This window comes from Lepisosteus platostomus, chromosome 1 (assembly GCF_059453375.1).
Source record: "Lepisosteus platostomus isolate fLepPlt1 chromosome 1, fLepPlt1.hap1, whole genome shotgun sequence".
Lineage (NCBI taxonomy): Eukaryota > Metazoa > Chordata > Actinopteri > Semionotiformes > Lepisosteidae > Lepisosteus > Lepisosteus platostomus.
This window is the reverse complement of record NC_142611.1, coordinates 64153775-64169874: the sequence shown is the minus strand read 5'-3', so window position 1 is coordinate 64169874 and position 16100 is coordinate 64153775. Positions and strand designations below refer to the sequence as shown.

Genomic DNA, 16100 nt, shown 5'->3' with positions numbered 1-16100 from the left:
AAGGGATGGGGAATATAACATTTGGAAGCATCTCAGTTTTGGCATCTGTTTTGTTCATTTTTCCTGTTGCTTGTGGGCTTCCCTCATGAGCTGGGTCTTGGTGATGAGAGAGTTATGCACTATCTGTCATACGACTCCAGCGGAGGCCCAGACCATGCCGCCTGAGAGAAATCTTCAATCTGTGATGGATCCAATTTCATTTGTCTCATTTATTAAATAAGTGGTTCATTTCAGGAACATGGAACCCTTCAGAAAAAAAAAACCTGTAGCTCTCCGGAGAGAGACCACTGACCTTTAAAGGCAGTGAAGAAGCCCTCAGTCTGCTCTCAAAAAACTAGGAATTGATCAGGGATTTAGCAGTAAAACTGATGCTGAAACACCACTTTTATTTTGTCACGAGAGCCTGGAAGACAGGCTTTCTGAACTGCCTGCAGCACAGAGCTCTTGGTATGGAAAGAGACAATAAACCTGTTCAGGGTGCATCCATTCCAGTACAATCTCTCCACTTACTTAATTACATTATCAACACTGGTAAGAGATCAGTGGAGTATTTTAGTGACATTAGTAACAGCTGTTTTTCAAGGACTGAACTGGCCTGGATCCCCCCATAGGATACTGGGTCCTGGGACGGCAGGGACTACAGCACAGGTTTTTGGAGGAGATGGAAGCACATGTTTGGCATCATGGATAAAAAAGGGGGTACATACGTCGACAATGAAGAAGTCCAGCCAGCACCAGGCGTTGGTGAAGTACTTGACGAAACCGTAGGCCACCCACTTCAGCAGCATCTCCAGGATGAAGATGTAGGTGAAGACCTTATCAGCGTACTCCAGGATGGTACGAATGGTCTTCCTCTGCTCAATGTAAATGTCTTCAAATGCCTGGGGGAGGAGAGAGGGGAAGAAACACATTTATATATTTATTTTTAAACTTGACTACTTGATTGAGATTGATTTTGTATTTCATTTACTGTACTGTGACTATATCTCCCAGCGGTCACATGACTATTTCCTGTACTTTGACTATAGTTATGTTATTACTGGGGTGTTTTGTCTGTACTATTTTCTGTAGTGTTACTGTAGCCTCCTATTGTTTTTAATAACTTATTTAACTAATGTATGTCACCATTATCCAAACTGTTATCAAATATAAGTCACTGTGGAAAATGATGTTATCCAAAGTGACATCTTTGCACTATCATGATCATATGTAATTAAACATTTTACTGGAGCAATTTTGGGTGACGTACCTTGCTCAAAAGTACAACATCTCTCTTTGGATTCAAACCTCCAACCTACTATATATAAGTCCAGAACCCTAAGCACAGCACCACACTGCTGCCTGACTGCCATTCTAACATGACCAACTTACTGTGCTGTTCTTATTCACCTCTTTTACAGCATGTCTGTCCTACTGTACATTTTTCTACAGTAATCTCCATACCTACTGTTGGATTGGGTGGTGAATTCCCATAATTCCCATAGGAACACAAAATGATTCTTGAGTGCATTTTACTTTAAAAAAAGTGTGCTGAGCCCCCAGGAGAGGCAGAACTGCAGTTATGACAGCAGTTGCACCCTACGCCCGATTCGAGGGTGAAAGGCCAGTGCATTAACCCTCTTCACTATGCATTAAGGTCCATCATATTACATATCCTGAGCAGATACGGATTACACTCCCATGCTTCACTTTACTCTGGGAGAGAGGGCCTTTCCCACAGGAAAAGCACACAGCTGCCCTTGCAACCTCTTGGCCTTCATAACAAGCTACCTCATAGCAAGTTTCCGTCTAAACAGGAGTGTGTTTAGAAATACATATATACACAAAATGTCACACAATGTTAATGACTCCTATATAAAAAAATACAACATTTACAACTAATGTCAAGAATTAATAGTCAGCAGAAAACTGGTTTAATTTACTAATAATCATCTGGATCTTCTCCCCAAAATTCGCTTTTCTGTGTGAATTGTAAAGCCGATCATTACATTAATATTTTCTATATACTGGCAAATTTGTTTGGAACAATTGGAGTTTGTAATAGAAGTTCAGGTGAGGTCCTTAGCTTGCATACTTCTGCTTTCCTTATGTACATGTACATCTCACATCCTGGGTATCCCTTCGCGTATTTCTTCTACATCCCATCTGCTCCCTTGCAGCAGCTCCCTGGCTCATTCCTCACAGAAGTGAGAGGGATTCAGTCAGCCTCCTCCTTAGAGTCAGGCTGCCCTCCTCTCAGCTTCCTGAATTCGGTCAAACTAACTGAGTCCAGCCTTCTGTACATTTTCTTACCACTTCTTCCAATTCAGGGTCACAGAGTCAGAGCCTATCTCAGCAAGCAATGGGTACAAGACAGGGTACACCATGGACGTCAGTTATTTCTCTCTTGCATTTTTGGGGATCTAACGCAGCTATTGAAAATTATATTGGACTAGAGACCCACTCTTTTAAGTATGCTTAAATAATATATTGTGTTCTTTTGTAACTCTTGAAGGGAAAATATTTTATCAATATTTTGGCTATGAAGCATTCTTCAAGTGTTTCGGTTATCTGTTGTATCAATAACAATCAAGTACAGGTGTTGCTTTATTCAAGGAGAATGGAAGGGGTACAGTTTACAGTTTAAAATCATACTCAACAGATAACGTTTGCTCACTTTCTGTTAGACCAGGCCCAACTAGCAATTTTACAAGACCTGGAAAAATAAGATTGAGGACTCAGGGTCTGTGGAGGTAGTGTGGATGTGTGAGGGGCTGGTGAAGAGCAGGGTCATCTTACAATTTATTCATCGCACTGCAGACGACTGAGAAATCTGACTGTATTTGAAGATGTATGGTGTTTCACAAATAGTCTGTGCAAAGTTGTAAAAACAGAATTGAAAGTTGCAAATTACTTAAAGATAATAATTTTCAATTGTAAGAAGTATACAGAAGGGTGTTGTGAAGGTGTGGGTTATTGTTTTTTGACACGCAGACATGCACCACACTTGCCCGGCGACCTACCAGAGCGCCGCTGCTGAGCAGGATCATGAAGATGATGAAGGTCTCGAACCAGTTGTGCTCCACAATCAGGTAGCAGGTCTTCCTCAGGAACCACCAGTACTTCCCCCAGCCCTCCGTAATGCTCACGTCGCAGCACTTGAAGCGTGCGATGCAGCCTGCCGGAGAGCACAATGGGCTCAGGGGCTCAGTCCTCACACGCCTGCACTCTGACTTCCAGGTCAGTGCAGAATTTGATCTGGGGTCATTCTACATTTGCTCTTTGCAGGAACACGGACATCTGCTGTACAGTATGTGACATTTCAGAATAACTGAAAGGAGGGGATAATCTTGTGCCATGGGTGGAAATCTATGCATAGATTCATATTGGAGTGGAGTGGTGGCTCTGTGGCTAAGGATCTATGCCTGTGGCTGGAAGGTTGCTGGTTCAAATCCCGCCAAAACTGTGTGTCTCATGGAGAGCAAGCTGGGGTATGTGAAAAGACAAATTCCTAATGCAAGAAATTGTAAAGGGTTAATAAAGTGATGTTATATGAATTTGCAGTGATCACTCCTAAATATGGTAATATCAGAGAGAGAATGGGGCTGTACTCAGATTCCAAACCCCCTGTAATGTAGTCCATTACAGGAAGATGCACTTTGTGAGTGTTCTTTGGAATAGAGCCTTTTTTGTACCAAATTAAATTTGTTTCAAACTTTTGTTGAACTGTGCTGTGACTTCTTGTATCCCTACATCAGCATGATGTTGTACTGCCACTTCAAAGGAGATGTCTTGAGTTCAAGTTCTCCATATTTGGAGGAGCCACCCCCAACTACCAGTCCAGGATGTGCTGCACCATCAGGCTGCCAGGGTGTTTTAAGATCTGAAGTGCCGCACCCTGTGAGAGCAGCACCGAGTTGCTGTGAGAGCAGCAAAAACACAGAGGGGGCTTCAGCACACAGAACCCACGGAGCTGGCAGCAGAGGTCAGTTCAACATGTTTTAAATCCATATAATTTCTGACGTGACATGAAAACATCTGCTTGTCTTGGGAAGTCAGCCCTGTCCTGGTGTACTATAAACCCTACCTTGCTCAGGAGAAGGTCGCCTGAGCTGAGCCCCTGACTGGTATGTTCAGGCTTACCCTCTGTGAAGCAAGCCTCAGGATCCACATACTCCTCTGGCTGCTCCACTACAGCAACCTCCTCTACCTCTGGCTTGATGTCAATGGTGCTTCCTTCTGAGGAGCTGGTGTCGTCCAGCTGGAGAACAATAAGGAAGTTAAAACAATGCTCAGGCTGTTGGGGCTGCTTGGTGTTAGACTCCAAATGCACAGCAGTTTAAGCCATCATGCAGGCTCCCTATTTCTGACCACAACAACAGGAACCTGTTAGCATTGTCTTCTGCTGACTGAGACATGGAAGTAAAAAAATCATACTTTTTTCCCCCCTTCGTTGATACAATTATCAGCTTGTGCAGCTTGTGAAACCAGAAATGGATTAAACAGCTGTGCATCATGAGCTCTGAGAGTCAGCCCAGTGTACGTTCCTTAAAGCATTCCAAGATCCGGCATCTTTCTGGAAAGGGAAACGGAGCCACTGGGTTCACAGCTCTGTTTACAGTTGCTTTTTTTGTCTCATCTCATGAACTTGGTAAAAAAAAAAACTCTGACAGCGTCTTTTCTAACACAAATGCTTACATGGCGCAAACGTGCCGAGTCTGTGCACTCTGTACAGGTCACAGCTGGAATTATGTACGGATGATGCAAGGATATAGAAAACACTACCCGGCAGCTGCTGAAGTAAATAGCAGGGCTGCCGAGTCAGAGCCTCATGATTTATTGAGCAGGGAGATGGAGACAAACGAGGCTGTGATCTCTGAGAGGAGCTGCACTCAGAGGCTGCAGTGCTTCAGAATCGGCGCACAGCACTCTGCACCACTGCGTGGAGGAGACAGGGAGTGGCCTAAGGCACAAACCCAAAGCCGGGAGCTGCACACGGCCAGGAATGTATCCTGAAATATGCTGTACCCGGATGATATGCACACCGTATAGGCATCATGTACATAAAGTGCACTGAGATTAATATATTTTTATAGAGGTAGGTTGAAAACCAGCATTGTTGCTAAAATAAAGACTATTCCTTATGATTGAGATTTTTAAAAATAAAATGAAAATAAAAAAGCACATCTGTTACAACCAAAGGTATCTCCCTATGCTCTTGTGTTTTGTTCTGATCTTGTTTGCGAGGCAGGAAAGTGTGTGATTTGGCAGGGTTAGTTTTCCAGTCGCCACCAGTGCATCACTCTGCAAGCAGGCCTGCAGCAGGAAGATAAGAGGAGGAGGAGGGGGAGGGAGGCGAGCAGAACCCTCCCCCTCTCCCATCATTGCAAGCAGAGTGGAAATCTGTTTACTCAAGGCATAAGGTGTCCCGGAGTCTTGAATGAGCACTCAGAGTGGCCCAATGCATAAGTGCGTGTATCCGTATGGCCTTTTTGTCCCAGAGGATCCTATGTATAGGAGGGGAACCCTCTTCATCTGCCAAAGAAGTGCAGCACCTGCCTAACTGCCCAGCTGCCTGCATTGGCCCCAACAATCCAGCTCCTTCCCAGCAGCCTAAGCACAAGATATCTGCCTTCTGACTGGCCTGACCGGTGCCTTCACAACCCAGATTTATGCCAGCCTTAGCTTTGGGCATCATGATTGGTGGAGACCCGCCAGCTCCCTTCTTGTCGCACCAGCTGGTGGACACCAGAGCTGCAGGAGAGACTGGCCCCAGCAGGGCATGTGTCACAGGTAGGCTCCACACCCCCCAGTCTGGGTGAAGGTGGCCTGCGTGCCGGCTCGGAGGCACATGTTCACAGAGACATAAGGTTTGTTCAGATTTCTCCACTATTTATTTCCCCTCTCTTCCAGCTCCGCACCCAGCATCACTGACACATCACCTGCTTAATGAAGCATTTCTGGACTCGCCCTGCTTCTCTCTATACAGCAGTGTGTGTGAGCAGCGTGTCAGTCCTCTCTCCCCTCCATCACCTTCTCCTTTGTGGCTTCTCTGCTTAGATTCCTGTTAAACCCATCAATGCCCTTTCTGATGGCAACAGCAGCAGCCTGGAAGCACCCTGGGAAAATACCTAATTTTTCTCCCTTCTGCAATCTAAAATACTCTCAAAACCATTTCCACATTCGCTCATAATTTGCATTAGCAAGAATAAAAGAGAGAAGAAATTATCTGCAGCATCAGGGAGCTGAATGTGCGAATACAGGAGAAACTACAAAAAACAGCCAATGAAATAAATCCTCTCGCTAGGCAAATCGATACACCTCAAAGCCACTCTCCCCCACCTCAATTAAATACATTTCTAGCCCACAAATTACTACCGGCAGCTAGAGCCACAGCCTGCATTCTGATACTGCCTAATGCTGGGGAGCATCCACAAAGCAGAGACCACATCTCAGAATAAGCACTCATTCAAAAAACAAGCAACTAAATGGAATAAAAAATCAGCACTGCATAGCTGCCAGATATGTTTCACCACCTCTCTGCACAGACAACTGGCCTTCCAGGCAGCTGGTAGAGGCTTCGCACTCTCAGTTCGGAGTGGCACCATTTTAAAAACCACATGGGACAAATGTGAGAGGCCCACAACTGTCAAAACACACCAGAACACACTAGCTCCAGTTCCATGATGATATCATGGACCATTTCTCTGGCAGTTTTACAGAAGGCCTGCAACAGTCCCATTGGAGCTGGGCGGGCCACAGGAATCTTCACAGATCCACAGCTATCTGCAGTGTGTAGATAAATTACCCAGCATTCCCGCCCTAGTCGATGGATCTTGCTCTGCACCCTTTCCCTGAAATGGACTAGCAAGCACAAGACACTGAAATACCAGGCTTCTTTGCCTGCTGGTCTGTGTAAGTGGAATCTACACTCCGGGTGCTAGTCTGTAAAAAGCCCTTTGAAGGATGAAATTCCCACGGGGTATCCAGCTCTGTCCAGTGACCATAAAGCAAAGGACAAGCGAAAATCCCAGAGTCCAGCCAATGCGACAACTGAGGAGGAATGAGAAGCGGGAAGTCAGAGTTCCCAAAGTTTAAAGAAGGAGCGCTCCTGTTGCACACAGATCCATTCTGCTTTGTAAAAAGAACTACAAGGATATCGGCCCCCTTCAACACAGCTCAAACTGTAATGAAGCTCAAGGGTTCCAAATCCCGGTCCCTGGGGGGACCCCACACCTGCTGGTCTTCACTGCAGCTGAGCTCTTGACTCTCATGAATCCTTAACTAAACCAACAAGCTGCTTGATTAGGACCATGGCAGGTTGTTTGCTACTCAAATGGTGGAGATTTTAAGTTCCATAAGAAACACTTCAGTTGGCAGGCAGACCTCTTACCTTTAGGAACAGAAAACAATGAAAGTGTCTAAATCAAAACTACTGTGAGGTCTGTTAAAGTTCAGCACTCAGGTGGGTAATAGCCCAAGTGAATGGGTCCCTAGTTGACCATCCTCCTTGGCTCACCAAGTTCCCCCTCACTGCGCTCTGAAGCTCCTCCCCTCCTTTGTTTTTATGCCTTCAGCACCAAGTCCAATTGCATCCAGCCTGCCAAAACCCACCGCCACTCAAATGTTAAAAAAACAAGGTTCAAGAGATCAAGCCTCAGGGATACTGGAAAATCAAAACACATTGGCCACATTGGGAAAAACTAAGGTTGCTGCTGGAAGAGGTGTTAGTGGGGCCAGCAGGGGGCGCTCACCCTGCGGTCCATGTGGGTCCTAATGCCCCAGTATAGCGATGGGGACACTATACTGTAAACAGGCACCGTCCTTCGGATGAGACGTAAGACCGAGGTCCTGACTCTCTGTGGTCATTAAAAATCCCAGGGCGCTTCTCGAAAAGAGTAGGGGTGTAACCCCGGTGTCCTGGCCAAATTTCCAATTGGCCCTTACCAATCATGGCCTCCTAATAATCCCCCTCTATGAATTGGCTACATTACTCTGCTCTCCTCCCCACTGATAGTTGATGTGTGGTGAGCGTTTTGGCGCACTATGGCTGCCGTCGCATCATCCAGGTGGATGCTGCACATTGGTGGTGGTGGAGGGGAGTCCCCATTACCTGTAAAGTGCTTTGAGTGGAGTGTCCAGAAAAGCGCTATATAAGTGTAAGCAATTATTATTATTATTATTATTATTATATGCAAAGCTTTTTTTCATTGTTTTAAGAGAGGCTTCAGAAACCCACTACTTTATGAAATAATAAAAATATACATATACTGCTGTTCCAGCAGGTACGTGAAAACTACATTAGGTTATATATTAAATTCTAATATTGTGGAAACAACAGCAAGTGCAGTGTGCAAGAGATTTGTGCATTTTCACATAATTACACTCTTAAAACAATGCAAAGGGGATCATCATGCTGGAACCAATGGAAAGGTGATTGTGAACTAATTACACCCCTTCTCACCTCCTTGCTGCCCTCGATGTCCGATTCGCTGCTGAAGTCCTCCGTGTTGAGGTTCTCGAAGTCGGACTCGCCCACGGCGATGGGCACGCGCACGGTCAGGTTGGGGTTGTGGATGAAGGACATGCGGTCCTCGTCGATCATGTACTTGCCCACGCTGCTGCCAATGCCGCTGGTGGTGCCGTTGCCGTTCTTCTGGAAGTCCATCTCGCGGTTGATGTCAGCGCCGGTGTGATTGGCAATGCAGTTCAGCTTCTTGTCGTACATGTCATCCAGAGGCTTTACCTCGTCGGTCACCTTCTTCTTCAGGTAGGTGGTGGCGAAGACCCGGACCTTGGCCTTCACCCAGGTGATGCCCTTCTTGATGCGGATGACGGAGATCTGCAGGTTGTTCATCTCCCCATCGTCATCAGTGGCCGCCAGGTTGTCCGCGCTGAATGAGCTCAGCAGCAGGGCCAGGAACAGGTTGAGCACCTGGAGAATGGAAAAAGGGATGAGGAACCAGGCATGGAGGAAAGAGCGGCTGAGAGGCGCAGAGGAGCTAAATAGAAACGACAAGACGCAAGAGGGCAGCGCCTGACCTTCTCCCATGTGCATGCATAGCACTCCCAGCAGCCCCCGATCCCGAGGAGACAGCTGTTTTCACTGGGATTAGAAAATCCCTCACCCTGCCATCGGCCATCTCCTCTTGATCCGTAGTGTCACAATTAACGGACAGGGGAAAGAAAACGCCTCCACTGGATAGCAGTTTCATTCACACATCGGTCAATAGTGGGACATACTTCCAGTTTAGAGCACTGACCTGGAGAGCCGTTCAGTTAAGTAACAGAATCAAGTTTGAATTAAAATCAGAAGCCCCTGTGGCTCTCCACAATCAAGTTTGGATAAACTGTGAGCAGAAGAATTCTTTTTGGTATTGCTAAAAAATTGCAAAGTACAAGTCAAGCAAGAGTCTCTCACCACCAGGTTGCCGATGACCATGACCATCATGAAGACAATGAGGCACATGGCCTGCCCGGCCACCTCCATGCAGTCCCACATGGTCTCGATCCACTCGCCGCACAGCACCCGGAAGACGATCAGGAAGGAGTGGAAGAAGTCGTTCATGTGCCAGCGCGGCAGCTCGCAGTCTGCGGCGATCTTGCACACACAGTCCTTGTAGCTCTTGCCGAAGAGCTGCATCCCCACCACAGCAAAGATGAAGACGATGATAGCCAGCACCAGGGTCAGGTTCCCCAGGGCTCCCACCGAGTTTCCAATGATCTTGATCAGCATGTTTAGGGTGGGCCATGACTTGGCCAGCTTGAACACTCTCAGCTGGGAGTGGGGTGAGAGAGAGTGCGAAAGGAAGGAGATGGGATGATAGATGCAATAAGGAAAGGAGAGTGGAAGAGGAGGAAGTGAGGAAGGGATAAAGGAAAGGTGATGAAACAGATATTAGTGGCTTGAAGAATTTTGATTAACATTCTGTCCAAGAACAGACTACTGATTGGGAAGTACATAACAAAAACAACACCGTCATTGAAATTAATAAAAAAGAACCTGATACATGATCGGCTGTAACCAAGAACTTCAGACTTCACTAAATAAACAAGAGGACTCAAAACTGTTCCATTGTATATTCAAAACAGCTCAGTCACCTTCCTAAAGACAAGTATTCATAGATCAAATACACAGTGTTAAAAAGCAGAAACTATCAATCCAAAATTAAAAACAACCACAAGACTGATTTTGCAATTTACCAATTTCCAAAGATGGTTTCCACAGGTGGGTGGCACAGTGATGCAGTGGTTAACATTGCTGTCTTATAGCGCTGAGGCCCTGGGTTCAATTCTGAATCTGTGGTACAATCTGTGTGGAGTTTGTGTTCATGTGGGTTTTCTCCGGGTGCTCTGGTTTCCTCCCAAAGTCCAAAGACATGCTAGCAGGTTATTCGGGACAGGTATGAGTGTGTGTTTGTGTTTGTGTGTGCTCTGCGACGGACTAGGGTCCTGTCCAGGATATATCATGCCTTGCACCCATTGCATGCTGGGATAGACTTTGGCTCCCCTGTGATCCTGAATTGGATGAAGTTGCTAGAAAATGGATGAATGGAAGGTTTCCACAGGTCAATCAATTCCTCTCTGGGGAGGGACAGAGCATACAAGAAAACAAGAGTATACTGGGATCTTGAGATTCAAACAGCCCAGACATATGAGCACGAACTGGTCTCTGTTAGAAATAATAAGGATTCCACATGGTGGAATAGCTGGGAATGTATGAACAATGACTATGGCTCGCTCACTACTATCACTACTATCGCAGAAGAGTACAGCATAAAGCTGCAGGTTACAGAGAGTCGCTCACTCAGTGGCTCCGTGGTTTTGTCAACTGTAACACTTGACTTTTCCACCGTGACTCCATGAAAAAAGTGATCAAAATGTATAAGATCCTGAAATAAGAATGGTGATAAGCCTTGAAATGAAATGGGATATCACTTTCAGTCGCATTGTTTCGACTCAAGAACGACTCGTGTTCTGAATGGGGCTTTGGAACAGTACCCGTTCACAAGTTGAGAATGGAGTGTACACTCAGTTCCACTTCTATTCATGCTGAACGCTGACCTCAGGCTGTCTGTTCCAAATTTCTCATCCATGTCCTCCTTAGTGGTGAATCCACAACCAAATCCAGCTCACAGTGTGTATGCTGGGAGAAATCAAGTAATCTCAATAACAGCTTGGGCTATAGGGCATCGGTTGCTTTTTCAGCCACAGTGTAATACACAAATTAGAAGAGCATGGTAAAATGCAGGAAAACCGATATTTACTACTAATTGCTAAGGAGATTAAAATATGCAAACTCTACACAGAAGGATCCTCAGTCCAGAATGGACCCCAGGACCAGAGTTGCAAGGCAGCAGTATTAACCACCATACCACAGTTCCATCAGAAAACTAAGAAAATCAGGGGGTTTAGTGGAGCCAGGAGTTTCATTTTATTTACCAATCGGAAGGATCTCAGCACAGACAGCCCCTCCACATTGGCCAGTCCCAGCTCCATCAAACTCAAGCTGACGATGAAGCCATCAAAGATGTTCCAGCCCTCTTGGAAGTAGTAGTAGGGGTCCATGGCGATAAGTTTGGCCATCATCTCCGCTGTGAAGATCCCTGTGAATACCTGCAATGTGAAAAAAATGACAGAGACAAAGAAATCAGCACAGTGACGTCCTGTATTCCCTCTTAGCTGCACACTTGTGTGGCTACACTGTAACCTCTAAATTCCCGCACACAAAATGTTCTAGGCCACGCGACCATTTAAAATATAACACCTTCACTTAACTACAGATCACACTGGCAAACAGAACTGTGCGCTTCAAGACTGATTCATTTTTCTTGAATGAATCTTTTCGGTCAATCAAGGGCATCAATTTACGAGTCCCCAGATGATTCACTTATTGATTCACTCAACCTTCAGCTCAGTGAGACAAATAAGACAAATCTAGCATCGAGACTAGAGGCCAACACAAGAGACAATGTAAAATTCACATTCTGCTCCAAACACAGAGCTCAGAGAGAGGGACATACTTGGAATACAATAGACAATATGCAATTGTTAATCCCCAAACTCAACAAAAATACACATTGTCCTTGTAATGAAGTGTGTGGATTTAAGAGCTGTTTTTATAGAATATATTTTGCTGTTTATTTCATAAAGATGTACTGATGCAAATTTCCACATATTCCTGAAACACATCCCATTATAATAAACACTTGATATACCCACTACAAGAAAAGTGCATAATTTAAGTAACACATACATTATTATATCTTCAGCTGTGAATGAAAATATACTCAAGAATTGGTAAACAAAATGATGTTCTGTTTTGTTTTGTTTCATAATCTCATTCCTGAGTCTAGAACAGTGAAGACCAAGAGAATCCATAGAAAATATTCAAAATCCTAAAAGGTTTTCCACAAAAAAGGAGTCCTTCAGGATCAACAGTGAAACACAGACCTGAGTAAAAGTAGAAACCAGCTGCCCTGTATTTTCTCCTCAAATTTATATCCATCCCAAAAGAATATCCATCCTTTTCCTAACCGCTTTATCCAATAGAGAGTTGCAGGCATCCAGAGCCTACCCCAGCAAGCAACGGGGACAAGGCAGGCAGGATACACCCTGGATGAGACACCAGTCCATTGCAGAGCACACATCTGGACCCGTTTTTCCAGAATCCAATTAACTTTCCTGCATGTATTTGGACTGTAGGAGAAAACCAGAGCACCCGGAGGAAACCCACATGGACAAAGAGAACATACAAACTCATACTGGACCCAGGGAACCAGTGCTGCGAGTCAGCAATGCTAACCATGGCACCACTGTGCCACCCTACTACTAATATGTTAATCAGAAAAGCGCTCCTTTTCTTAGACAATTAGTCCTTGATAGCTGGAAAAACACATTGTTTTCTTCTTCCCGAACAAGGAATTCTCAACGTAAAACACAAATGCCTGAGGATAAAACTTAGCTCCGACAATCAGGGTAATTTTAACAAGGATGGAATCATTCTCAAAGTGTGTAATAAAACACAGGATTTCTGCATGCATCCTAAATTAGATGCATAGAGGTTAGGGGTTCAAAAGGTGCAACAGAGGTTTGGGTGTAGAGTGCATCAGCCTCTGTTGTGTGCAAAAAGGGAAAAGCAAAGGCTAAATTATACTCTGAAAAGCAGGAAGAAGAAAACATTTCAGTTGTGAAACCTTAAAATTAAATAAAGCAAAAGTGAGATCCTTGGTGCCAGTTGGTGAAAGTGAAATATATCCTGTCACAGGTAAAACTTTATTCCATGCTGAAAAGAGAAGAAGAGAAACACAGCGTTTCATCTGTGGAGCCTTCTTCAAGTGTGATTATGTGTTTCTTTTCAGAACTTCTTTTCCAGGATTCTGTTTCTTTTCAGCATGGAATAAACCTTTACTTGTTCATTTGCAGCCTATGCTCCCTTAGCTCCCCATAGCTCCCTTCTCGAACTATGCTGTCACAGGGTGCCCTGGCTTCGGGATAGAATAATGAATCAAAAGATGCCCCTGGCCCCTCCACCTCCCTGGAACACTCAGGATGTTGCCAGCTGACCCCGCCCCCCCATGGACCACTTCCCCTCCCCTCCCCTATACCACGCCCCAACCCCACCCCCTGTACACACCAGGTTGCCCACAGACAGGACGTGCTCGAATTGTTCTGTCATGGGGTAGTGCTCCATGGCCATAAAGAGGGTGTTGAGCACGATGCAGATGGTGATGGCCAGGTCCACAAAGGGATCCATCACAATCAGGTTGGTGATCTCCTTGATCTTCACCCACAGCGGGCAGCACTCCCAGATCAGGAAGGTGTTGGCAAACTTGTACCAGCATGGCGGGCACTTGCGCTGAGACTCCTCCAGTTCTGCAAAAGAGAAGGGCGGCCCCGCCGCACAGTGGTTAGACAGATGAGCAAAATGCCACCAAGGTGGCAGGACTGAGAACAAGCATGCTATAACAGTATGGGAAGGATGAGGAGGATCCGGGTGGCTATTTCTAGACACCTAGAATCACCACTTCCTGCATCTTAGCTCAACAAACAACATGAGTTAAACTTCTTGAAAAAAATTTCTTGAAAAACACAGCTTCAAATCTGACGGGGAATGCACGAAAAGCATAGTGCAGCACCAGCGCTGCACTGGTTGACTCTCCAACCCAATGTGCTGGAACCAGCAAACCAGAACCAATGGATCCATGTCTCGGTCCCTGACTCCTGCTCTGGACACGCCCCAGCCTCTGCGGTATTTCATTGTGACCCGGTGACTTTTATGTCAAATGAAAGCTTGATTTGAACTTTGGCAAACTGAACAAAAATTAAAACTGATCCCTCAGAGGAAGAGGGAAAAGGAGAAGTAACAGAAGAGGTACCCTCCACGAGCGTGTTGGTGATGACGCTCATGATGCTGTTGGCCCGGTCCTTGCGTCCGTAGGAGGTGTTCAGTTGGTCCACAGACACCATGAGGGACGCTGAGTGTTTCTTCTTCACTTCCACCTCTGTGGTGGGCTGTGGGGGGAAGTAACAGGCAGTGAGAACCGTGGAGATGAAGGCACACATAGTACAGGGAGCTCACCACCAGTCTAGAGCCATCAACCCACTCCCTCACACACACACACACAACAGCAAAGGAACCAAACAAAGCCAGTGTGGGTAAGGGGTGGATATCCATATCACTGACATTGTATATTACCACAGCATGGATCGGGTGCAGGGAAGCAAAGAGGCATAGCGAGGCTGAAACAAACAGACTGGACGGAGGAAGACAAAGGGATAGACCATGAACATGGGAGATATAACGGTTTTCATTCAGAAGTCTGCAGGAAACACAAAAAGCCATGTGCAAATTATTCACAGACCAGAGGGTCTTCTGTAGCCTTGTGATACCGCAAGACCAGACCTGAGGTTTCCAGAACCATAACAGAACCTGCTGTCTGATCCCCAGGTGTGCCTGCAGCAACACCTCTTTAACAACCTGCTACACTGTTTTCAACAGGAAGTGTCTGATAAGAACCAGCACAGCACAGGCCCATGTGAATCACATATTTCAACCGGTAAGACAACTTTCTCCCCTGCTAGACTCAACACCTAGAAAAGAGGGATTCCTTTTTTTCCTAATCTATTGTCTAAAAAAATCAAAATCAATCTTCCTTAGTGTATTTCCATGCAATGTGGAACTGGCAGTTGTTTCAGAGTCGGCATCCAGTTGCTCTTTAACACCTGCCCTCCGTCACAACATGGAGACAGCAAAGAAAGGCCATCTGGGTAAGGGCAATTCATTGCAGGTCGACAGAGAAAGAGGCTGTTTAGAATAGCTCATCCAGCCTAGCCAGTGTTTCTTTGGGAAGTGTGAGGAAAGCAGGACACCTTGAGAACATGCAAACTCCACAATGAAGGCAGCCCCAATTCAGGACAGATGTCAAGATTTGGAATCGAAACTAGGTTCTAGGAGTTGAGAGCCATACCACCTGCTGCTCCATCTTTTCTAGAATCCACAAAACTGCAACAGATCCACACTGCGATTTCTAAGTGGCCCCATGGGTCCCGTGGCCCCAGAAGCTAATGTATCAGACAGACCAGCCTTGAGAGGTAACTGCACTACGTCATGTTGTACAATCAGATTAGGATGTTGTCAGGCTAAATCCAGAAACCAGCTTCCAAGCACTTCTACAGACACTTGCTCTCCTCACTCAGCTTCTCCTCAAACTCAGTCCCATTCCCAGTCCCCGACTCCACTGAAGCTGCTAACATGGGGGTAAGGGCCCTGGAGGGAGGGGGTTGGCAGCGTGGGGCTAAGATTCTGCATGCATCGCCATGCACAGGATAAAATAAATACATCCACCACACGACACGACTAGAAACACACCACAGCAAGACGTACAGAAGTATAAGGAAGTCAAACTAACATGCTAACTGAATGGAGAAGAGTCACTAAAAAAAGGTTAGTTTTTTCTACAAGTTGCTTGAAAAAGACTGAAACTGAAAGAGAAGGCAAGAAAGATCGAGAAGGAAGAGTAAAAGGAAAAATATTTTTGATACTGATCCTTTAAGAAAGAAAAAAACAATGGCTTTGAATTTCCAGGAAGGTACTTTAAAACCAGAAACAGTTTCAGTTT

The 16100-nt window shown here is 45.5% G+C and overlaps 1 protein-coding gene across 7 annotated transcripts in view; it reads right to left on the bottom strand.

Annotated features, from left to right (window-relative positions):
* The window catches only part of scn8ab (sodium channel, voltage gated, type VIII, alpha subunit b), a 99185-nt gene that overhangs the window by 29569 nt on the left and 53516 nt on the right, over positions 1-16100 (bottom strand). For all 7 annotated transcript variants that reach the window (XM_088633492.1, XM_088633491.1, XM_088633495.1 and 4 more), the window contains 8 exons: positions 14358-14493; positions 13616-13854; positions 11422-11595; positions 9401-9757; positions 8444-8914; positions 4123-4240; positions 3003-3157; positions 708-881 (listed from right to left, as the gene is read on the bottom strand). In XM_088633492.1, coding sequence (XP_088489618.1) covers positions 708-881; positions 3003-3157; positions 4123-4240; positions 8444-8914; positions 9401-9757; positions 11422-11595; positions 13616-13854; positions 14358-14493 — 1824 coding nt within the window. The remainder of the gene's footprint in view (positions 1-707; positions 882-3002; positions 3158-4122; positions 4241-8443; positions 8915-9400; positions 9758-11421; positions 11596-13615; positions 13855-14357; positions 14494-16100) is intronic.